The 26,106-nt window shown below is 42.7% G+C and overlaps 1 protein-coding gene and 1 long non-coding RNA gene across 3 annotated transcripts in view; one reads left to right on the top strand and one right to left on the bottom strand.

Moving 5' to 3' along the window:
• The window catches only part of LOC105454206 (histone-lysine N-methyltransferase 2E-like), a 92,043-nt gene that overhangs the window by 52,987 nt on the left and 12,950 nt on the right, over window positions 1–26,106 (bottom strand). The window contains exon 2 of the mRNA XM_011696677.1: window positions 15,318–15,506. Coding sequence (XP_011694979.1) covers window positions 15,318–15,506 — 189 coding nt within the window. The remainder of the gene's footprint in view (window positions 1–15,317; window positions 15,507–26,106) is intronic.
• Window positions 6,063–26,106, top strand: part of LOC105454207 — a 79,376-nt gene continuing 59,332 nt past the window's right edge. For both annotated transcript variants that reach the window (XR_974964.1, XR_974965.1), the window contains exons 1-2: window positions 6,063–6,433; window positions 9,178–9,303. This is a non-coding gene — a long non-coding RNA (uncharacterized LOC105454207). The remainder of the gene's footprint in view (window positions 6,434–9,177; window positions 9,304–26,106) is intronic.

Here is a 26,106-nt window from a genome sequence, read left to right as displayed (position 1 = left end):
TAATTGCGCCCCGCCGGCTCTCCTCGATCGAGATTTAATCGAAAGGCGAGGTGGATCGAGATACCACTTGCGTAGCGACGGTGAAAGAAATAAAAAGTGAAAGAAAGGGGGAGGGGGGAAGGGACCGCTTTCTCGAGCGCGCATCATTACGACGCGGAGCCTGCAACCGACGATTCATCGCGGCTGCTGAAGTACAGTTTCGAAGAATTTAAGGGAGGCCTCGACTCGGTAATTAGTACAGGGCACCTTGCACCTTTTCTCGCGACATCCTAGATCGTCCCGATAACGTCAAACGTTCGTCAACGTCGAGTACTCGCGAGTACTAAGTGTCGGGATTGACTTATCGCACGTCGTCGATCGCGAATTAAAACACCAGCTGACAGTGCCTCGTACAGTCATCCGAATTAATTTGGTTGCTTGTCACGGTTACAAATTTCTCTTATGAAAAACCATTGCTTCTCCCAAGGGCGTATCTCTTAGCTTTAATCTTGTATGCATCACAAGAATTTTTTGTTTCGCTTTGATTTTATCGTTATTGTATACACCGTCGCATCTTGTATGCACTGTTAATCATCTTCAAAGTTATTAACTCTAAAATATGTGACTTTTTTCTTAATATTACGATATTGTGCAAAAATTGAGGTAAAATTTAATTTAGATGCAGAAAGATACCTTAAAGTCAATTTGGAGATTATTTGAAAGAAAGAGGAATTCGATCGAACGTACAGATAATAACAGATAAGAGATACAAGTGTTTGACAGTTGAAAATAAAAAAATCGATCAATTTTTCAGACTTTTGGGGAAGCGCAAAAAAAAGTCCGTGTCCGAGCAGTGTTCTCCACTTTCCGAAGTATCGATACATTGCACCGATATAGTAGGAGAACAGGCGAGGAGGAGAAAAAGTGCATAGCGGTACGTACAGCGGCTGTGCGCATCTCGTCGTACACACGGACGACGAGTCGTGCGCACCGACGCGAAGTCACGACCCACTAATGAATGATTATGCTACAATTTGCTCCGGGACGGCAGCTATCGCAATTTATTAAATTACAGTGATCCGTGCCCCGGCCCGTATCGGGGGGATCCGGTAGTCGCGCGCGTCGCGGTTCGCGAAGATCATTTCCACCCGTCGATTTTCGATTTCGATTACACCGGGAGACCGGGGAGAGCGTGCTGCGCGCGTCCCTCCGGTCAGGGAGATGCGAGGCGCGAGCGCGCAACAATGGCATTCACGACGAATGCGAAATGCCAGCCGAGGCTCTTTGCAAATTGCAATTACCTCATCGATTGAAGATAGCGGATCTATTCATTTATTTGTCGCGTGTTTTGCGAGAATCTTTTGTATCGCGAGCGAGAATTTCCATTTGATCATTAAAGTTTCGTTATTAAATTCCACTTAAAATTGCATCAATTCTATTAACGTGCTGGCGTTTTATGATATTATACGAACGTTACTTTTTTTCTCAGAAAAGCCTAATCTTTTCTTGAATAAAATTTTGATTTGCTATACAAGTGTCTGTTTACGTACTTTTTCAAGAAATTAAAGAATTACTGTTAATACGCTATTATCGCTGGAACAAATAAACTTTATATAATTTAAATAAATTACGTAATTATCCAATGTGCATACAAATATTAACGGTAATGATTCCGTAAAAGTTAATATCAAAAGAAATTGGATATTAGCGAGACATGCGAGATTTGCGGAAACTCAGCCAGCGTCATTAATAAAACCAATCTGCTTCTTCGCGAGTCACTAATTATATCACGAGCCGCTAATTACTTAACATCTGGATAATAACACATTTATTTTATTAATCTCAAACCAGATTATCCAGTTTAAACAGATTACCAGGCAAACGCAAGATGTCATTTATGTAATTTAAATGTAATATTTCTTTAAAATGTGTACCAGTAGTTTCGAGACACTTACGTTTACATTCCTCTACATTCATTTGTCGGAATGTAAAGAAATACGTCGCCAGATGTAATACAACTGACATGCAATACATGCGGTCGGCATATGATAATTGCTTTCGAATATTATTTCAAATGACTTTCGACTAATAACCTAAACGCGAAATTCCGCTCAGATATTAATTCGCAACGAGAAATCGACAGTAATTAGTTGACCAGAAGGACGAAGCGATCGCGAACGAGAGAAAAAAAAAGAGGAGACCGTCGTTTGTCTGACGAGCTCTCTGATGAGCACGAAGAGGACGGAGCAGGATGATGGGATGGTGGGCAAAGAGAATAGACGCGATGCTATGCGAGAGGGAGGGATGGAGTATGCGGGCGAATCGCATTATCGGGGATATTTACGGGAATTCGCGACGGAATCGTTGCGTGTCCGGTGCCGATGCAGTCATAAACAACGAGGCCATTAATTTAGCCGCGAAGGATGCCCAATATCCTTCGGAAAGCCTCGGCGGCGATGCACCGATAGGCAGCTAACGCGCGGATAAAATAAGCTTAGGGGCGTGAAATTGGCAGTAATTTTACAAGCCATAACGATCTACTAAATCTGTAAAATAATTAAGGGCGCAGATGTTCCTCCCGGACTACCATCGTCTTCCCTCCTCTTCCTCCTCCTCCTCCTCCCTATTCCTAAATTCATCGTCCCCGCTTAGCCATCACGGATCTTTTTGTGCTAACCCTTGCCGCAGCCCTTTTAACAATTCCGCTAACATTTCAAGGACGCGAATGTAAGGACGGATGTAAGAATAATAGCTCGACCTATAAAACAAGTAATAAAAATTTGCATCCACTCACAGGAAAATGAGAATAAATATAAACGTATGAATTTTGTCTTTTGGCGCGTATAAAAAAATCCGTGAATAAAAAGAAAATTCGCCAAAGTGAAAACTGCGAAAAAGGGCGCGCGGAATTAAAATTGCGAATTACCGCGACGGACCGCGCGTGCGGCCCGGTAATAAGATAGGAATTTATACAACGCGCGGCTTTTAGTTCGGCAGCAATTTCTTACGCTTACCGCGGCAATTTATGCGCGTATTACGTTTTAAACGGCGCACGCACTTACTTGTATTTCAAATTTCGGGGCGAAAGCGGGACGTAAGTATAAGGAGCGCCGTGCTCTCAGCCGAAACGAGCAGCCATACATTAATTCTGGCTTTATTAAATTTATTGCAACGTCGTAATTCGAGGGGGCCCCCGACGCCCCCGCCCCCGGGGGGCGGCCCGCCCGCCTCTTATCAGCGCGCGAGAGGAGCGCTTCCCCTTTACGAAATCTTTACATCGGGCCAAGCAATGGCCTTGGGTTACTGTCCATGATGAGACGTTATGTACACGGCTCGGTATACGTGACACCATTACCGATATGGCCAAAGCTGATCAAAAGCGCGAAGTTACGCTCGATCGGCGTGAGCTGGAAGCGGCTGGAAAGACCACCTCGAAAGCCGGAAAGATCGATACTTTTCATTTATACGCGTTGCAATTGTCTCACAAGCATGTTTCATTTAAGGCTTTTCTACCAAAAATAAATTTTTCGCAGGAAGAAATAATATTAAAGATATTTAAAAATTAATTAGAAAAAATTATAACAAATATTACATGTACATATACATATATTTTCCACAACATGTTATGTTTATTGCATAAATATTGTGGAGAAACTTTTCTACAATTCTTGCAGTTCCTACAATTTCCATATTTTATTTCTTAAAATAAAATTTTTGATGATTAGGAAAGATTAGAATGAAATTGGTGCATTATCGGAGTAAATACAATTAATAATTAATCATTAGCATATTTTTTGATGAATAAATTAACTAAGACAAATTGTATGTGATTGACGTATGTTCTATTAAACTGAAATGTAAATAAATATTCCGTTCTTCGCTTATTTATGCTTGTGACATGTGTATCGTATTGAAAATATACCCGAATACATATAGCCTTTTCGCACCAATTTATATAATATTTAATTCTGAAATATAAATAAACCAAATGCAGACCTGAATTTATTTATTCATTTAATAAATATGCTTGAAAAGAGAGAAAAGAAAAAATAACTCAATATGTTTAAATATTAACATTAAATATTAACCATTTTTCCTATCGCATCCAATAGTACTATATGTGGATAATAATTTATTTTTATTTCATATAAAATATATAACACATAAATATTCCAATATCTCGATAAATGTAATGTGAACACTAGGAAGAAATTTAAATATAAGCTTTATATTCTAAAAAATGTCAATATTTTTTATTTGATATAGCTTTACTTATATTTACTTGATATAGTATCACTTCCTTTTTTTTGTATTTTTCACTATTCATAAGCAATAAAATTTAATCGATTATGATATATACTAAAAATTGATCAATTAATATTATTAATGTATTATATTTTTGTGGTCTTCTGCATAGTATTTTCTAAAGCATGTTTAATATTTCTAATTATTATATTTTATTCTTATATGATATATAATCTTACATAATTACTTGTTTTACTTCAGAATTAAATATTTTTAGTACTAATCTGTCCTAGCTCGTTCATTTCAATGAATCTGTGAAATGTTAGATAATGTATAATATTCCTTCACAGTTGTATTACCTCACATTTAAAATGGAGCACGATTTGGCTGATGCGCAGCAGCGGAGTTGTAAAAAGACGTTAAATCTGTAAAATAGAAATATATGCGAATTAAAGCAGAGCTCCTAAAATAAATTTATTTTCCAAAAATTATAATAAATTTTTCGTATGTCTCTTCCCAAATGAGAGAATCTAGTAACGATACAATTTTTAGAAGACGACTAATTGCATAAGTAACAAATAACAAATCAATAAGATACTCACCCATGGGTTGCTCCGCCGTTGCCCGATGCCTCCCAGGCCTCCACCTCCTCTCAGATTCCTTTGTTGCAGAACACAACACTCACGACGGCACTTTTCTACGGCACTCCCGAAGGTAATTAATCGAACGCGACGGTACTTTATCCTTACGTTGCGACGATAACGTGCGATCGCATCAAGCTGCGATCCACCCACACGATACAAACTAATGCGACACACGGAAATAGCGAAGGGAACTTGAAGAGACGCGCGGTCAAGTTCACGGTGACGCGGCCCGACGACGGACGCCGCGACGCTTGTCGTGCCGGGCGAGGAGGATATCGCGACATTTTCTACGGCACTCCCGACGATAATCAATCGAACGCGACGGCACTCCATCCTTATGTCGCGACGATAACGTGCGATCGCGCCAAGCTGTGGTCCACCCACGATACCTCGCAAACTAATGCGACACACGGAAATGGCGAAGGGTACTTGAAGGACGCGCCGCTCGTCGCGCCGGACGGAAGGAGGTTAGATTCGCCGGCAGCGCGACAGATCTCGAATTACGCGGAATTACGCGTGCCCACGACTCGCCCGTGCGCATAAGTGCTGAATTCACGCTACGCGACATGCAAACGTGGAGACGGAAGGTCAAACACGGCCACGTCTGACGAAACGCGACGCCACTCGAGACTCTACTCCGAAATCAATTCGCTCCGTACCTGCGACGCACGACTGACCGACGCGCGACAACTTCACTCCGATGCGACGTCCGATGCAAGTTCATTTCGCTGCTAACTTCGTCGCGAAAAATCGCCCCAAATTGTAAGATCAAAGCTCAATATTACACACGTGTGTCACATTATTCGAATATAATTATGTACGTATTGTGTACATATACTAATATATGCGAAATATACGTATTATATACTGTATGACCGATTGACACCGGAGGATTTACTGCCGGAAGTTAAAGTAATCGCGTGTATAATTCGTTCGCTTATCGTTCGCAGGGGGCGCTCGTGCTTGTCTCGTAAGTACTACAATGCGATTTAAGTACGCGATCGTGTCTCTGGGGGCGTAAATGGCGTAAACCGCGTAATGCGACGGTCGACACATAGAGACTGGCCACTGCCGGTCAAGCTGGCGTCGAGCCTCGCTGTGGGAAATAACAAGGTAAGAGCGCTTGCCGCTTGCAATACAACGGCGCGTCCTTGAAAACGAAAAAAATGTAAACACCGAGCGTCGAGCGTCGTGTTTACTGCTAAGTGTCGCCGCGGTCATATTTAACTCAATGTGAAATTAATATACGAATATATTCCCCCCGTTCGTTGTACTACTTTATTTAAATTCAAAGCGACACGCGATCCGAATACGTGCGTTAAATACCGGGGTTTACTTATGCGATGATCGACAAATAGCCGACGTCCCAATCGCGTTCGTCAATCGCGAGATTTGAAGTGATCGCGTAAGCTACACAGTCGCTAATGACTCGGAACGATCGCACGTTACGAACAACGTTTCCCAATACTTGGCTCGGTCGCGTCTCGAGGTGTGATACGACGAGATACACGCGGCATCTCGCTCCGCCGCTGTTGAGTCCGGCCGTTCCGCACGATAACAACAAGGTAAATGGTGTGCGTATTGTGTATGTACACAATAGTGTGGCGTACGGAGCAAACACAAGCGCCGTGCGCCGAGCGTCGTGTGAAGCTCCGCGAAATATTTAATGTAATACGAAATTAATGTAGGCCGAATGTATGTGCTATTTTTTTCTATTTCGAATTATTTTCGACGAGTGCGCTATTTAATTCAGGGACGGAGACTTCCTTATGGAGGGTATGAAGCTTTCCACATCCAGAGATCCCGTGGGTGTGGAATTCCGCATCCTGAATTCGGGGTATTTAAAAACATTTTTTTTTTAACAATTATCTAAATGAGCTAGTTCTTGCGCGATATCGAGATAAAATTAAAAGAAAAATATTTATATTTGGAAAGAAAAAATATGAAAATAAATTAAATATAGAAGTAGAAAGAAATATATATTTCGACATACAACAGAAAAAAGAAAATATTTGCGCGTTATTACCCCCTCCCCTCCCGCTTAGATGAGGTACTCCACACTCGGAAAATTCAAAAATCCCGTCCCTGATTTAATGTTTTAAAAAATTTGCTAAATTCAATGCTTATTTGAAGAATAAAATTTTCGTTTGGCTGAAAACATATATTTATATATAAAGTAATTTATTATTTCCATAATTATTCCGTTTCGCACGTGAATAATTTTAAACTTCTTATCACATTTAATTTAAATTATTAAAACTATTTAAATAATGTAATGTTTAAGTAATTTCTTTTTCTAAATCATTTTTCAAGTGTACATGAATAGTACACAATTTTTTTTCCTCGATTTAATTAAAATTCACAAGCGATTATACGAAGATTAAATGCAAGAAACAGAATGTTTCTCAGATGAATCACGATTATAAATACGATATTACGAATATCAAATTCAAAATTCATTTACATAAACCGGTTTCAATTGAAGTTCAATTGAGTTCTTTGACTATAAATATATAATAACGCAATAATATAAATACAGATTTTTCTCTAACTGTGAGTTACTTTTTTATCTGATATGTTATTTCATGTCTCTTCGTGAGAGATTAAATTTATCAGTGAAATAAAAAACTCAACGGCACTCGAGAAAAGCTTCATCTCATCCAGATGATAAAACGAAGGAGGACGGATTGCGCGCGATGCAGAAGAAGGAAGTAAAAACAGACAGTCGCTAACGACCCGCGACCACCGCGATTCTATGTTCGCGTCCGTAAAAACGCGAGAAGCCGTTCTACTTCGCGATATTAAATTCAGCGCCGCTGCCACTCTGCTCTCGCAGGTGAGCCACGAACGAACGGCGGTCTCCGCGCACGATGCAGCATCGGACCTGCACTGACGTACCATGCATGGTACAAGTGCGACCTGTTTATTGCCTCCTCGGCATATCGGTTCCGTCTCGCCGAGATCTCGACGTCGTTAAGCTCGTCCACCCGGGAAATAAAGATCTTTTACGCGAAAATGTTGCTGCGCATTCTTTGCAGATTAGCTTCGCCTCCCCTCGAACTGGATCTACGCTCGTAAAGGAATGGAGCGCGCGCGCTTCGCGTATTACGAGCAATAACTTCCGAGAATTTAAATGCGCTGTATGTATGTCAAAAGTGTTAACGACGTCGCATTATTAATAAAATTGAAAAATATGCATTCATATATCAGTATTGCTCGTGCAACGGTAGCTCGATACATATTTGAGTCACTGTTAAAAATATAGGAACAGCTTATGATCATATTTATAAATACCGCGATATTATCGATAGAAAAAAAAATTAAAAGAGGAATGCGAGGGAAAAATTTATGCTTTATCAAAATCCGATCTGCAACAACCCAATCGGCCAACCGGCTGTCTTCATCTTGTTTTCTCGCTCGGTGATCGATGTAAAAAAAGGGGAGCGAAATATAAAATCCGGAGCGCCGCGGCGCCACGCAATGCTCCGTGTATCGCTTCTTGGAAATAATTAACTGTCCGCGATAAAGTGTCTTAGGTTAATGAAACATCCTTTTGTGCGCGCGCCATGAAGGGACGCCTTCATAAGCGGGCGGCGACATCCAACGCGGCACGGCAAATGACTTATTAGCAAAGTGACTTCGGTGCCGCTTCGCGCCGCGCCGCGCTGCGCCGCGCTGCGCGCTCGCAATGGCTCGCAAAAGAGGATAACAAAATCGGCTGGTTATTAACCGCCGGTTGTCCATCTTCGGACGACGGCGCGATGACGACTACCGGCGCGGCGCGGCGGAGCGGAGCGGAGTTCTCTCGCCGATTCGTGCCTGGCATCTGGTAGCCAGTGTACACGTTCAGAGAGAAACACACTGTGTACGGTCCAGGGACGGCGGTCCCGCGCACGCAAGGCACGGCTAAAAGCAAATCGGAGAGAGAGCGCGAGTACTTAGCGGACTTAAATATCGGCCGCACGGAAGGCGTCACGTCGAGAGATTCCCGATTCCATGAGAATATCCCGTGCGATCGAAAAAAGATGACTGAAGGAGAGGTCCGAGATCGCGTATCCCGAAAATACTTATTTCAACGAAGAAACATTTCAGAAATAATTGTTTTAAAAATTATTTTTGCGTGTGTATTATATTAATTTTGTATCATTTACCGGTTACTCTTTTTTTAACGCGATTTAAAATTACTTGTTTGCGCCGAAGAAAAACCGCGTTAGAGACGCACGTGTGTTCGCACGGTTAATTAATATTCACCGCGTGGACCTCTTTTTATCGCTTTAAAACTGATCGTGTACCAAATCAATATTTTCAGAAAAATTCGTGATCGAGGACTCGCGGCGAGCTCGTCGAGGAGGCAAGCAAGAAACCGGCCCTGTGATCGAAGACGGTCGGTCGGTACCGGTCCGGAACCCATTCAGGTGGTGGATGGCGGTTTACGGTAAGGTCCCCGAGAAGATTGCTTATTAGGGAAGGCGCGGAGCTACGGAATAGAAAGGCCAGTGACAATTTGATAGATTGAGCTTTTTGTCGTCACGGCTCCGTCGTCGTTAAGGCCGGCACCGATGAAATTATTGCGTTTTTTGTCCGTCACCGGTCGAATAGCTAATAACGAGACGCATACCGTCTTATTTTGCGACTGAGCGTGTTACGCCATGAGAATTCCCCCTCGTCTTCCTTCTAATGTATCATGTTCACTGTGAGAACCTCTTAAGAACTTTTTAATTTTTAAAGATTTTTTTTTTATCGCGTATCTTATATATTTATAAATAATATTTATAAAACAAATCGCGTCGGATTTTGCACGCGAAACGCGCGAGCTATATCAAAGTAAAATAGACACGAAAACGAAGGAAAAAAAATCGTGCTCGAAGTAATCGAAGGTCGCGAGAGAAGATGCGGATGTTTTCTCATTTAACGATAGACGCACTGTACGACATTCAATAAGCATCTCGTAAAGCGCGCTCAACAAATCTTACGGACATTTTATTGGCGCATAAATTAAGGTATCCCAGAAAGAAACTTCGTGTAGCATGCGGGAGCTCTAAACGTCGAATCTGCATTTCTCTAGCGCCAGTACGCTGCGCCTCAAGTATACGTCGCGTAATGAATTCGTAGGAGATGCCATTATGCAAAAACGCCTCGTGCCGATACGGATAAGCGCACGTAGATCGAATGCGCGCTACAAAATAATGCCGTCTTGATGATGTTCTTACTGACAAAAAATTCAGTCGCTTTTTGACTGATGCGCGAATAAAGTATCCACGTAGCGTGGAGCATGAATTGCTGTTTTTACCGGACGCTAAATATGATTGTAGCCATAGGAATGTGATGCCGTTAGTGCGAGTAATATCCTCATTTTAATGATATTCATCCTTGCCGCGTGCATGTGTAATAGAAAGCGGAGGTATTAATATTGTTTTCGCACAAGCGATATTGATTTTCCTTTTTCTTTCCCGGCGAAATAAGATCCTCAATTCGCTCATGTAAACGAGCCTATAATTTCGAGTACGGCTATCGTGCTGACTGCCATTATCGCATCTGTTAAATGAAAACGCGTTTACAGGACGGGATCAAAGACACCTCGTGATAATGAAATCCATCTTAGAATGGCCCGCGGCGGATCCGATAAGTCGTTTGCGATCGCCACGCAAGGCGCTAGTTTACGCGGCGTTTTACATCGCGCGAGGCAGAGAGAGAGAGAGAGAGAGAGAGGAAAAAAGCACGTATGAAGTAATCGATGTATGCTATGTATATATACCGACGCGTGCGTGCAGTCACTGCGCTCAATTGACGTTCGCGCTAATTTTAGAGCGCGCCGCGCGCGCGGCACCCGCGAGCGAGATTAATCCCGTGGACGCCCGGTGAATTAAGGCCGATCCGTATCTTAAGGACAGAGCCGAGTTCGGCATGAAGGGCACGACGAGACTCTGCGCGAGAGTGCCAACGAGCTAATTAAGCGGCCGTGCAATTAGATTTTGCCCCGCGGTCGTCCCAGTTTAACAACCGGCACGTACGTATCCTACATGCGCGGTATACGACAAGTGAACTTGCAAAACCTACTTTGCACTTCATACATCTTACTTTGAAATTTTCGCGTCAATCGCGATTAGGTATCGTTAGAGTCGGTCGTTAATTTCAAGCTGGTTTCTCATTGCGATCGGTCAACCGTTGTCCGAGCCATGTTATTTACTACATGACTAATTGTTGCCGCTGAATAAGCGACCTTTCGCAAAGAAAATGCCTCTCAAAACGGTTCCAACTCTGATCGAGATTTCATTATACTACGAAAACTTTCGTAATTACCGTAAATCGGTTTCTTATCAATATTTATTTCATATATATTTAATGGGTATTTTCGCTATTTACTTACTGATTAATTACTGCCTTGTACAATGGCAGTAATTGATAATTGAAGATAAAAAAAATCTGCATATGATGCTTTCTCAGTGATATTTATTTAGATATCAAAAACTAATGTTATTCAATTAAAAAAGGTACTAATTGTAACTCTATAGATATCTTAGCGTGTATGTGCTATAGGAATCAATCAATATATTTTAATTAACTTTGAACTTTTCTGCTATTAACTTAAGGGACTAACAAAATTTTATTATGAAATCTATAACCATCCTAATACCTTGAAACATTTATTGGCTAGGAAAGTCTCGTAACGTATGGAAGGAATAGTAGTGAGTGGTAGCTCCATTCTCGCGATTTAACTGCATCGATATCTTGCTAAAAATATCGCGTTCGAAACCGCGCCCGTAACTCCGCCACGATAAATTCGTTACCCTCTCTCGGATAAGATACATTTTTATTCTACTTTCGGCCGTGCGCGCGTAGATAAAATGTTTTCCGAAGCGCATGATATCTCTTATATTTACCGGTTGCATTTAGACGCTCGATTTAACTGAAATGCGAGCACGCGTAATAAAGAATAACTCGCAGGCTCTTGCAGCCGGAAAGGCGAATACCGTACCGTGATAAAAGTAAGAAGAGTAAATTCTCTCTTCCACGATTAACGCGATAATTAGGATCTATCTCCGGAACGAGTCGAGGCCAATCCCGTCCATTTACAAAGTTAAATAATGGAAAAATAGACAGTTCGCGGGTAACAACACTTTGCGATACGCATAAAATACTGCGCCATTTCGCAACCGGAACGGATTCCCCTCTGCCGTAGCAGTTATGTTACCCAAATCGAGCGTGGTGGTCGAGGGTTAAGGCTCGGGTTAAGCCGCGTGCTTCGAATTTCGACGAGCAGCCGCGCGCGCACAAAGAGAGAAAAAGAGAGAAAGAGAGTATCTCTCTTGATCCTCCGAAATAAAATCACTGCGCGTTATCGCCGTTAACGATCCGGATAGAATATCGAGGATCGCGTAACCGCGCACCAGGTATATAGGTGCCTCCGCACGGTCGCAATTTGCAGTAACTGTTTCTCGGAACGGAACAATTTTTTTTTTTTACAAACGCACATTTATTAGCGCGACCGTGCGCGTCGATATGGAGCGGGCGCGGAAAATACGTAGTAACACGTTCGCAGATAATACCACGCTGCCTTACGACTCTGCCGACGAGCGAGGATACAATGAGAATAAATGGGGCAGCAGTGGCTGCAAGATAACTCATGAGAGAAATAAAAATAGGCCTGAGCGATCGTTGTTTCCGCGCGTCGTAAACCTACGAACGAGGAGAAATAAACTCCGAAATGACACTGCTCGATCTCCCGCGAGTTCGCATGTATTCCTTGTCACTCTTAAAATTGGGGGGAAGCGTATTTTATACGAAAACCTTTAAAATTATTAAAAAATCCAAAATTTTGCAAATTGTGTTAAAAGTTGATCTTTGAAAAAATATGCGTTATCAAATTGCTACTAACTTTAAGCAGAGTATTTTTTCTTAAATAAATTTAAATTCAAGCTTTATCCGCGAGTAGTTTTTTTTTTCAATATTTTTGCCAGTCGTTTGTTACATCTAATCATTTAACATCGTTAAACGTATCGCAATCGCTTCGCACGTTTCAAAGGCTAATTAATCCCCAGATAAAATTATTTTCGATACGGTACATGCGTCCAAACACATCGTGACTTATACACGCCCGTGGGCCGATACAAATTGCCTCCTCCGCCTACTCAAGTGCCGTCTTTAATCGCGGCGACCAGATCGATCATTCGGCGCGACTACTCGCGATCCCGCGCGATAATTAATATCCGGGCGTCGCGATTTACGCGACGGGCGGATAACAATCATAGGGGTAGAGGAGGAAGAGGAGAGAAGGAAGAGCCGACCAAGGCCCCCCCGGCGCAGTCATGGGGAGAGTACGCTGTCCGCGAGTTCTCGGACGCGTGCCTTTATTAAATATTGCGTTTAAATGACTCCGTAACGGTCGACGAGACGCATCGCCCGCGCTAACGAGCGCGCCACGACAGCGCTCTAACGAGGCGCTCGTCGCCCACGCCGGGGTTTTCAGGGTTTCAGACCACGCCAATAGCGCCGTCGCTGAACCGACTCCCACGGTGTAACGTCGACGTGGCACCACTTTTCCACGAAACACACGCAATACCGTTGTGACAAAACTGTAAATTGAATATCGATCGAGTGTTTCCGTGTCGGGCTCGTAACTTACACGACCGACAACGTCTGTGCCGTGTCGCTGATCGTTAAGCCCCCGTGCGCCTCCCAGCTCGGAAATGAGTTCCGGCGACCTGGGTGACTGGGTAACGCCAGGACGGAACTGTCGATGGGATAGTTTGGTGTCAATCGTGCCGTTGAGGGTAATAGTAAGACAATAGACAGTAAGTCTTGACATTTGTATATGTATATAGCAGTGCACGAAGAGAGTTTTCTTTTCAAATTTACCCTGAAAATCATGTTAATCGTAGAACATCATAGTATTTCGATAAATTTTGTGTGATTTTCCGGTTTGTTTTTTACTGTGCAGTGCAATAAATTTGTTGTAGTATATATAAAAAAATATCAGTAAAAATCACATATAAAATTCGTCGAAATACTATATTGACTCACGATTAACATGATTTTCAGGGTAAATTTTAAAATAAAATTCTCTCCGTGTGATGTATATTACATTTTAATTTGCCTAATATTACGCAAAAATATTGTCAATATTCCTTTGATCTATATGCCGCGCGTATAACATATATAAATAGACATTTAACAGAAACAAGAAATGTGTATGTTCATCATTCTTCTTCTGACATATCAACATTCGACGTCGCGGTGATAAAAGTCATCGCGATTTTAAAAGCATGCAAAAAAAGTACGAGGATCGTGGATCAACAGGGGTCAAAAGGGCGGACGTCACGTGGTATTAGTTCATGACGAAGGAGACAAAATCACGGCGTGTAAGCACGCAGATGAGTATCGTTTCGTGCTGAGCGCGTATTTCAGTTGTCTCGGTGTCACCTGTCGGCACGCCATCGCGACAAACTACTAGGTGCGCGATGGAAATTACTTGTGCTCCGTGACTGGCGACGAGCGCGATCGGATCGAGCATACACGAATGACAATCGACCTCATTCGAAGGCTGTACTCACCGTCACCGTTCGCACGCGTGATACAAATCTATCCGCAATTTTATACAAAATTGCTGGCTCATTATGCGTTATTACCCAGCTCGAGAAAACAGTCGTACTTTTTAATTAAGCGGCATCGCTTTTTGTCTGGCGGCAAAAATTCGACCCACGTAAGTATAGTCATCGTTACGCGATCGCACAAGATGCGCAAAAAAATTGGAATTAATTTTTAATCACTTATTTTGAATAACGTGACACCGACGACTATACGTACGCGAGGATACAATTGCATTTACGATTTTACGCACTCGGTGCAGTTTGTAACGGCATAAAGTTGCGGTCAAATAAATTAATAACAATCATAGTCGAGAATAATCGACGCCATTAACGATATTGTGCATTAATTAAAATCGCCAACGAGCGAATGAGTATCGCTTACCGTGCATATTATCGGCATTTAACTATTATTGAGTGATTTAATAATCGATCAGATTTTAAAATAATTGTTAATAATTCGGGCTGATTAAATATTGAGACACCATTATTGTGCTTTCCTATAAATACAATTTTTTGAAAAAAAGGACAAAATATTTTTTTGTATATTTCTTATCATTATTTTTCTCTTTTTTCAAGATTTTTAAATTTTTAGATAGACTCTGTTAACTTTATCTTATTTTTCAGCGTCACTATTTATCACTATTACAGTTTTTCATATATCTTATCAAATTAATTATAGATACTATATACATTTTTCAATTTTTTTTGTTATAAATATACAACAATATTTCTGACTTGCCACAAGTTTCCAATATTTCGGTTTCGGTCACTTGTAAGATTTCCACTGGCAAGACAACAGTCGTATAATTATTACGGTCTAGTTGGCAGAATCAAATCTCAAATAATCAAACGTGTCACTCACTGTGCATATCGTTGGCGTCTGTCCATGGACTTTGTTGGTGTTGGAAGGAGGCTCCGGCCCTTTCGGAACATCCAGATGCGTCCGAGATGGCAGAGGCGACGAAGTAGGAACGTTACTCGAATTTGGAACGTGACTCGTCGGTAGCGGCGTGCCAAGTGGAAGATCTGGGCGGAAAAACCACGTGGGCCACTGTAACGAAAAGCAGAGTCGATATTACTCGAGACATTCGCTTTTCCTGGATATTTCCGGCTAGTTCATTGATCACAAGTCAAGAATATTGTCCTATAAATGTATTAATTTTTTTCTTAGCTAATTACAAATTTTTGACTGATTTTGCTATATTTCATAAAGCAGTGGAAAAGAGTAGACATTATCTTTTATAATTTACAACTTTATGTTAAAATATCTTGATATTAAACAAGATTAATATAATAACATATCTATTTATTTTTTAAATATATTACTTATTAAGAATAATATAACTTTATATAATATGTAACTTTTATATGTATAACATATTTTTTTATTGTACGCATTTAGATATACATATATGTATACATATATATATTTCTTTAACACACTTTATCGTTTAAAGTGAGTTCTTAAAAGAGATTTCTTCGTCAATAAATTTCTTTTCACGCGGTACTTAAAGATTAATTTACGGCCAGTATTTCTTTCTCTTTTGGTCGCTTATCGCTTCCGACCGCGTGCGGCGACTCTGGATCTTTGGCACGGAAGAAATAACGATGTGATGAGACGACACAGCGATCTTATCGGAATCGTCCCATTGGCGATAAAACCAGCTGAACGTACGAACCGAAACAGATATCACTGACATCTGTCAACGTAAAATTCGTCACGCTAACGAATATTTCCTTAAAACTACGTATAATGTGATATTCTTAACTTCTTCATTTTTATTTTTTAATTTGTTTGATTTGATATTTAACTCGTAATACTCTACGTTCCAATCTATGTGCGTCAACTTAAATAAATATGCAGTCTGGTAGACTGTATCAAGATATCAAGATATTAAATCTTATTTGCCTGATAATGATCTATAATCGAATAATAAGCTCAATTATACATTAGATAATTAATAATACGTTAGATATAAGAAAAGATATTTATTTCTGGCATAGGTAGAGATATGTATGGCGATAAACATTACGGTTCAGAAACATTTCAAAGAAGCTATTATAAAAAGATCTATTCATATATTTTAAAAATTCACTGCTACGTGTGGCTAAAATAATATTTTTCTAGAAAATTACAGTTTAACAAATGAACACGTAATCTCGAATGCTATAAACATTGCAGACTGCTTAAACCGAGCTTAGAGTCGGGCACAATAGGGGGAGGTTAATAAACGAGCTCATCCATTTCATCGCTCATTACTTCGTGATGTGCACGGAACCTAAAGACCTCTCTGCTGTTTCGGTGGATAAAGGTCCCACTGTGAGCGGTGCATTGGAGTGTCGCCGCGGCTGAATATGAGCGCAGCTCCCTAAGATAGATGACATAAGCCCCTGACCCTGTAAGAAGCGCACTCGCCGAGCGCGAGGTCGTCGCGCGTGTGGTCCATTGAAAGTGTTTCTTGTGGAGGAACCGGCCCGCTAAGAGAGAAGATGCTCGCGGGGAAGAGAAAAGGAGCCTCTCGCTCACTGGCGTGCTCGCGCGGCGCGTCCCCGTTCACCGCGGTACGCGGTAAGGACTTTTTGATCGTCCTCGACGGAGCCGGTGAGGCTGCGACACGAATTCCAACCCGATTAATCGCGGCCGCGTGCGCGATTCGACCCGCCCCATAAGCTCCATAAAAACAACTCCGCTACCAGACTTTTAGTCGTAGCGCCGTTCTGCCGCGTACTTTCGAATTTTTTTCCTCACATTTTTTTATCGACAAACTATCGTGAAAATAAGTTATTTGTAAAATGTAAGACATTCTACACACAAAAAAAAGAAAAGCTTTCGCTCTCCGGTCTCTCCGTCGGTGTATCGAAATCGAATTACTCACCAATAGCGCGTGCCAATGCAGTCTTTTCTGCGTCGAACTTCCGTTTATATACCGTGGAAAATCTTACATCACGCCGTTGCGTTTTAGTTATTTTCGTGCCCGAAGGCTTAGCATCAGCACCATCAGGCACTATTGGTCACGACGCAGTGTAGAAAGTCAGTAACCGGTGGAAGGGACACGAGAGGGGGAGGAGAAAAACGATTTCAGGGTGGTCTGGCGAATGTCTCTTGTCGTTGGCTCGCGGGAGTTAACGCCAAAACCGAAATAACAAACTCCTAAAGCCCGTGAGTTAACGCGCTACTTCGCGCCGAGGTTTCGACGCTAGTGATATTTTCTGTTTACCGTAACGATAGTCCGCACAGCCGCGGAAATAGTTCGACATCGATAGACTCGACATGGACATGAATTTTAGCTCCCACCAAACTGGAGCATTCAAACTTCAAAATTAAATTATAATTCGACATTTGTGAGAATATCAATAATTACGATCTCTTTCGCTCTTCTGATGATATTTAAGCAGATGTTACTATTGTTATATATTTAAATAATTAGAAATATTAATCGTCTTTCAGACATTTTTGTTTTATTAAAACATAAAAGTTTTATTTAGCCATCTCTTAAATACAATCGATATATTTAATAAAATAATAATATAATTATTATTTTATAAAATCGATTAAAGTATTATTTAATAAAATAAAATAATAATTTGGTAATTTAATAAAAAGTCAATATTTTTACAATAAATACTTGCCATACTGAGCCAAGATTCTTCTCTAAAAAATGAAGATAAACTGCAACTTTATGGTAGAAGCAGTGACTGGTAGTGGCTCTAAACATTAGAGAGATATATTCTAACTCAGCATACGATGCAAAGTATTATCGCCATTTTTTCCGCCCTAGCATGAGAGCAACAACGGTATTCGCGCGAGGAAGCCGCGTGTAATATCGGGCGAACTATTTTTATACGAGGCACGGGATGTGCTCTCGAAAAACGCGGCATGGTATTCTCCAAATTCCACGCTGGCGAATCATCGTTCTGACCGGCCATGCGCTATAATATACATCCGCCCGAATATTCCGTTTTCAGACGAGAATATCGGATAAAAAAATTTCGTCGTTCCGGAAGTTACCATCGACGGTCGGAATAAATATAGATAAGAATACATTTTTCCTAAGAGAAACTTTATAAGCTTATAAATTTTACGTAATTAAAAAATGCAATAAGAAATCGCACAGCAGAGGTAGTCCAAGAAATTAATACATTATTTTGTGTTCTACTTTAGCTTAAGAAGATTTTTAATAGAATAAGTGTCGTTATAAATGCATTTTATAAAAAGTATCCTGTGCGCAAAGTTAAGGCTGTCAATGAAAGCGCTTATGAGGTATACGAGGATCCTGCTTGATTGCGCAGAAGCCTGAAGACGTATTTTGTACGGCGAACAAAAAAAGTCCCCGCAGTCACGAAATGTCACATGTTCGATCCGTGACAAGAAGCGTGACTTGAGTCGACTCTCTCTCTAATCGCCAAGAATTCCTCGTAAATCGAGGAAGGAACGCCCGCGTCTTACAAGAAACCGGGATTCCTTAGGCGCATTTTATCCGTGAACAATTGGTTTTTAAAAAGAATAAAATTTGTGCAACATTAAAGATAAAATATTATTAATTCAAACTTATGTTATAACAAAGTTACAGTAAAATTAAAAATAATAGGAAAAATTGAGTGACTATTATAATATCATATGATCGTGTACAATGCGCGATACAAATTTTGCGGATAATTTTGGGAATTAAAATGTCATAAATTTATTTTTAATTTCTATTGTAATTCCATTTCGCGCAATGTAAACGATATCCGATGTGACACGAAATTTTCTGCGATTACCGCCCAAAGATAATTTTCGAATGTTTTTCTTTTGTAGCGCTAAAATGAAATAGACATTGTTGTACGTGCCATAGATTTTTCTCCACCATCAAAATCACAAAACATCCGAACCCTATATCTGAAATAAGCGTAATGTATTTCTTGAGGAATTGTATTTGTCATGATCAGACGATTAAATATCAATGTAACAAGCTTTTCTATAAAAAGAAAAATTACCAATGCATACCAATTATCCTATTAATAGAATATTTATTGAATGCAGTAATTGCAGGCTCTTATTCGGTAATGCAAAAATTCGTGAATGTAGGGTCAAGCGCATTGAGAAGCTTCGCGCGGCAATTTATCAGAATTTCACGCGAGCCACACGCCGCGAGAGGATCGCTTTGCGATTTTCCACGGTTACACGAGAAGTGACATTATTCGTTGCGTTGCGTTGCGGACTCGAAATTTCCTGCAGACCCCGGAGGTTGCGTCTCGCGTAATGACGAAGTGAGGACGGGCCCGACGACGAGAGGAACGCGAGCCCGCGAACACACCGCTTCATTAACGAGCGGCCTGGAAGAAAGCCGACCGATACTGCGTGTATCTCTATGCGTGTAATATACAGGCATGTTGCGCATATATTACGTTACATGCGGCGTAATATATACGAATACACGCGCACGACCTCCCCGTGGACAATAACCGGCGACGACACGGTCGTGCGGGTAATTGCCGCCATTAGGACGTTGTACCGCAAATGACTAAATAACGAATTTATGCTTTCCTGAAATCCTCGAGTAGAGAAGACTCTCATAGAGCGAGAACGTGATCGCTATAATGAAACGTCGGCGCTTAAATTATGAGAATTAACAATTCCCGGAGTAACGATTCTAATCGCTTGTTTATATCTCGATAGAATTTCAACAGATGAGATGTGTAATGCATTTCGAAGATTGTGTGGCACTTCTTAAGAGTCTCATACTTTTACGGACATTTTAGAGAAAACGAGTAACTTCCGCCGCATCCCTCCTTCTGTTTCAACGGGTACGGTAAATCTCAATATCGAGCAGCGTTTACCCGGATGAACAGCGGTGGCGTAATGCGCGGCAGCCTGGAGGAAATCTCAGCGCTATACTCGATACTTTGAAGCGGTTTGCGCCGGGGATAAGTGAAAATTACGGTAGTCCCCTCCCCCTCTTCCCCTTGGGCGAGGGGTGTTATCCGCCGTGTTACTGGTGGGCGAATAACGTGCCGTTCTACCGTTACGACAACGCTCTCGGTCGTTTCGGACGCGCCGCATCGCGCCGCGGCGGCGGTGGGGCCTAATCGCGCGCGTTTCACCGAACATTGCACTTACGTCAGCGCAATCCGGCGACGGGTATCAATTTCGTAGGCGACACGCTACCGCGAGCGCGCCGCGGGATAACCCGTGCCGTAAAAGCGCCGGGGAGTTCAGCCTCGTGTTCGACCTATGCAAATCCGACGGCCCGTATGTATTTATGCGCGCTCATCCTCGACCTCCGGCGCGCGCGACCCGAGCCTCCGAAAGCGAGCGAGCGAGCGATCGATCCCCTCCGGGCACTAATAATGTCGCCGGTATCTCGCAGCCATAAAAAGACTTTATATTCCTAATTTCTAATAAATTATGTTATGTAATCTTAAAATGCACGCATGATAACAAAAAGTAAATAATATAAATGAACAAAAAGTAACATGATATGATGTATAGATAAATAAAATTAATTCAATATAATTGATTTATTAATAGAACTTAACTTAATTACAAATTTTTTTAATTATTAATTTATAGACTTATTAATTATAAATTTTAATCAAAGCCAATAAATATAGTACATTGGGCATTTATACTTGAGTAAGAGTGATTCGGTCTTTAAATATCTTAATCCATCCGTGTTAACGAGTTATAACGCTTCAATCCTTGGACGTAAAGTAAAAAAGTATAAATATTTCACAATGTTTACTTTTTACTTTCCAATACCTATGGTCAGATTTTTTTCTAGATAACTTTTAAAGGAACTTCAAGATTATCTATTTATATATATACAATATTCGAGTCGAAACAATCAAAATCATTTGTCTGCCATTTCAGTTCATATAAAATTCATTGAGAGGTCATGTATCCAAGAAATTAACTCCCTACGTCCGTAGCGACAAGAAGACTACAACGAGCTGTAGTTTCCTCCAAAAAAAAGTCCAGTCTATAATTAGACTGCACGCGCGCGCAACATCGCGTCACGCTCGCGCGTCTAACGAGCTCAAGTTTAACTCTGCAATCCGTGCAGTGTGCCGACGTGCGTTCATTTAATTAAAGCGGCGCGATTGTCGCCGCTTTAAACGCGCAGTTCCCGCGGCGCGGCGCGACGCAGCGCGGCGCGGGGGAAAAGCGCGCGACGCTAAACGGCCGGCTAACTACTCTAATCTGATGGAGTCCATGCTCAGACGGTGTGACATCGGCGTGTCATGTCACAGTCTCGTGACTTCGCCGGGCGACACCCGCACGACACAGGCCGCCTGGGGGGGGCCGCCGCCGCGCCGGGACCCGGTGGATCGCGCAATCCGCGCATCAAAGCCCCGACACGCGTGCGACACGCTATGTGCCGCCCACTTCGTGTCCCGTAATTGCCAGCGACAAAACGATCGGCGCGCGCGCGCGGCATAACGTGACGACAAAACGCGTTCCGTCATGCCACCGGCAGAGATAAATAGAGAGGGGAAAGAGAGGCGGAGGATGGGTGAGAAAGAGAACGCGGGCGCGTCATGCCGACGAATTAAATCGCGGCGCGACGGCAGAGACGCGTATCTTCCGCGGAATTCCGCGCGTCACGTTTCATTACGCTCTGAGGACAATTTACACCCGGCAAAAAGCCGGGCTTCGCTCTCTCGATTCTTGTCCTCTCTCTTGTCCGGGACATTCTACACATTTGTCGCTTATTCGCTTATTGTTTCCTCCCGTTATCACATCATCGCGCATCTTTTTCCATACTCTGGACTTTGATTCTTGAAAATTGAGCTCATTTTGTCTCACGTATCTGTATACATCATTTTCGTTTCGGCATGTTTTTCAAACCTTTCAGCTACATCTAGAAAGAAGCAATTGAGTTCCAATTTTAATTGATAAGTCACTGTTTTAATTTCGAGTTTCTGAAAATTAATTAACGTCAGCGTAAACGCCACCCAGTTTCTGGATATCCTCCCAAAACTGTAGAAAAAGTGTACGTCGAATTATATCGTGCCGAGCGAATGCAATTTCTGACAAATGTACTCGTTATCTCGTTTAATTGATTCCTTATTGATCGCGCATGTAATTAAATACAGCCGGTTGAATTTTAGACGTTCGTATATGGATAAAACACATCAATACCAGTCTTGACGTTCAGTGTGTTAAGATTAACGCGCTGTTGCTCGGCAAATGAATTTCTCTCAATAAATGCCGCGGCACACGTAGATACGTTTTATCTCACGTACGTAAGCCGGTTCGACGGCGCGGTTACGCCAACGTCTCCGCGCGCGGATCCGCGTTCAGGCGTTCAGTCGCTCGCGGGAAAAAGACGCTGGAAAATAGACAGGTTGACGCGTCTCTCGCCGCGGAACATTGTAATTACTATCACACAGCGCGGCAGGCGTACGAGAGAATTCTCGAAGCGTCAGCGTATGACGAGGGCACCTCGTCACCTGCGCGAACCGCGCGAATCGTAGTAAACATTCGTCTCTCCGCACGCGGTGAATCACGGGTGATTCGCGCCGCGCGCGTCGTGGAGAAGTCCTCGCGAAAAGCGACTCGACCGATTTCGCGATTCAACACGAGTAGCGGAAACGAGAACTGATCGTGCTGAAGCTCGATGGACTTGCGTAACAGCGCAATTATGCCTCGACACTAGTTATTAATCGTAATCAAGTAGAGAATTTCTATACATCTTCTTCAGCGACGCGGATAAAAACATTTGCATAACATGTATGTAAATTATGCGTACGCATGCGATATATGATATATATAACTATTCGTTGTAAAAAACAGTCGGCTTTGTTCCTTAGATCTTTCCCTCTCGCTATTTTCGTTTGCTTCTGTTTTCTTTCCCTCCCCCCTACCCTCTTCCTCCTCCGTTTCACGTACCCTCTTCTCGGATTGTAGATTTTCTTTGATTGTAGAATACAACTGACTATTTTCTCTATTTTTCCTCTTCGTCAAAGAATAAAGGATGTTTTCTTTGTTCTGCATTTCACGGAACTGCCTCGAAATTTGCCGTACAGCCTCGCTAATAAATTTTTCCAGGCGACTGATTATACACATTTAGCGTTAAACCGAGGAAACGCATCGTGTTCTAAAGCGACCGCTCCCCCTCCCCCCCCCCCCATCCCCTCGCCCGCACGCGTAATTGCAGGTCGCCATTTTTTCTGAAAGAAAGGAGGGGCCGCGAAGACTGACTCCTCTCGACCTATCGACTATAAAGGTGCATTACACCGCCGCCGTCCCTTCGGTCGTCGCGCAGCCGATGTCTTAAATAAGAAATACGCTAATGTCGTAGCGCGAGCAAAGGAAAACGCCGGCGGCAACGGCAATTCGCGGTAGGGAAAAGTCGTTGGCGTTTCTCCCTCCGTGCACGCGTCTTTTATTTGTTATTTTATGCAGAGCGTGTGCCGTATACGTGCCACGGTCGTATACGCATGTCGCGCGAGGCAGCTCCAAACCGTTTAAAGAGGAAACCTATCGTGCGTTTATAGCGTATTCCAAACATGACGTTGAAGGAAATGGCGCTCGAGGAATCCTTCATAGAAAATTAAATTTTTTGAAACAATAAAAGCGTAGGACATAAATAATAAGCTCGGAAAATCCTTGAGATGCATGTAGAATAAAGCAAAAAAGCTGCAGTTCAAGGAGTTCGTGTGTTTAACGCTAGACAAGATATTTACGTTTCTCTCTCTCTCTCTCTCTCTCTCTCTCTGTCTTTGAGCATATACCCGATAACTAATTGCAAGAGCATACCGTGTGGGCGTGTACGATTCATGCATCTCGTGTAACGAACGCCGAGGACGATCCTTCGCGACGTCGCTCCTGCCGTTTTTAAAGATGTCAGCCGCCGGTTCCCCGGTCTCAATTAATTGCGCGCACGAATTATGCGCGCGGGACAATGCTATCGGGAATCTCGCGAAACCCCTGTGGGGCACGACGCGACCACACGCAGCACGCATTAATTCCTCTATTACGGGCATTGTGGGCCTGCGTGTACCTACCTACCGTACGCGCCCGGCTTATTGCATACGCACCGCGTATATACGCCCACGAACGGTGGTATCGGATAACCAAATCCGAACGATCGTTATTGCAATTTTGACGAATGCTGTCTCCTCGTTATTACGAAGAATTAAAAAAAAATTGGAAGAGAACGAGAAGTTTTCCAAAGACGAAGAATTATTTATCTGCAAGTTTCGAAGTAATTATTTTTTCACATGTGAATACGTACCTATTTGCCGCGTTTTCGCGAGAGAAAGAAATAATTACGATGCAGCAACACAATGCGGCGCGTGTTACCGAGCCGGGCAGTGATCGGTACACCGCAATTCGGCCATTATGGCGGGAGTCATTTTACGACACAATGGTGGAAAATCCGCCCGTAACTCATTCTAATGGCGATATTACAAGCGGCCCCGCGGTCCATCATGAATAACACCGCGCAACGATGTTGTCGAATATCGAACCGATGCGACGTCATTGTAACCCCGCCGCTAACGAGCCGGCCTCATTGTTATCTCATCGAGTTTCCCGATAACCAATGTGATCTCAATAGGCGCGCACTATCCTCAAAACTCCGTTTCGTCGATTCCGCGGGCAAGGGCGGCTGAATCAATTCGGCACGTATTAACGAACGTCGGAATTTCTCGATGCGGAACAACGCGAAAATACATTTTACCTAATGCAAATGTTTGCGACTCGCGCGATTCGACGTCTGTGATCCATTAAGGTTCGCATACTTAATCTGTAAAAAATCCTCGGGACTGCGGTCTTCTCGCAACCGCGCTTAAATAAGCTAAATTTCTAATTTACCAACTCGCAATCTAATAATTTTGATCTTGCAATTTGACAACCCGGTTAAGCGCTGCATATACTTACAATTCTCTGTGAGATCAGCCTTCACGCTCGCGATCGTGCGAATGCTGACTACCTGTTGAGAGACGACCGCGAGCGAGAAGAAGTGCAAACGCAGGGAGAACAGCAGAGGGGAACCCAATTAAAGCGCCGAACGCGTCCTAATTAACTCCTCAATTACACGGTTCCCCCTCTGATTTCGGGCAAACAAAGAAGGCGGGCCAGTTACCGGAGAGAGAGCAGGGTCACCCAAAGAGTATATTTCCCCGCCGCCCTCGACAAACCTCTCCCCTCCCCGTTTTGGACCTCCACGCTTCACGGCTTGCCGTATTCTACCCCACTGATACCTTTCCGTACATCAACCTCTCCCCCCTCCCCTCCTCCGTTCCCTTTTCCTGTCCCCCTGAGGCTCTAGGTACACATTATAATTGCGCATATTAAAATGGCGTCACGACTGCGCCAGCCATCCATCCATCTAGCCAGCCAGCCAGCCAGCCGGCAAGCCAGCCATCTTTAATCAATAATGGAGCATCAGGGACCATGACAACAGATACCCTTTCCCGGGGTTTCCGTCTCGTGGACCCTGCCCCCCCTCTCCCCCTCCTTCCTCGGCTTCTACCCCTAGGCAAGGGTTGGCAGTCTTCCTTCTCGGGTTCGGATACCACCGCGCGTCGTGTTACGTTCCTCGACCCACCTTACCTCTCCCCGCGTCCGCCGACCCTAAAAGTCCATGTAACTTATGACGAAATAATCTCGTCTTGAATGTCCTCGTATAGGGAGGGCACGTCCTCGATTCGGCATGTTC

This window comes from Wasmannia auropunctata, unplaced genomic scaffold, assembly GCF_000956235.1.
Source record: "Wasmannia auropunctata unplaced genomic scaffold, wasmannia.A_1.0 LD335987.1, whole genome shotgun sequence".
NCBI classification, from domain to species: Eukaryota; Metazoa; Arthropoda; class Insecta; order Hymenoptera; family Formicidae; genus Wasmannia; species Wasmannia auropunctata.
Note: the sequence above shows the minus strand (reverse complement) of the source record. Positions and strands in the feature narration are given on the sequence as shown.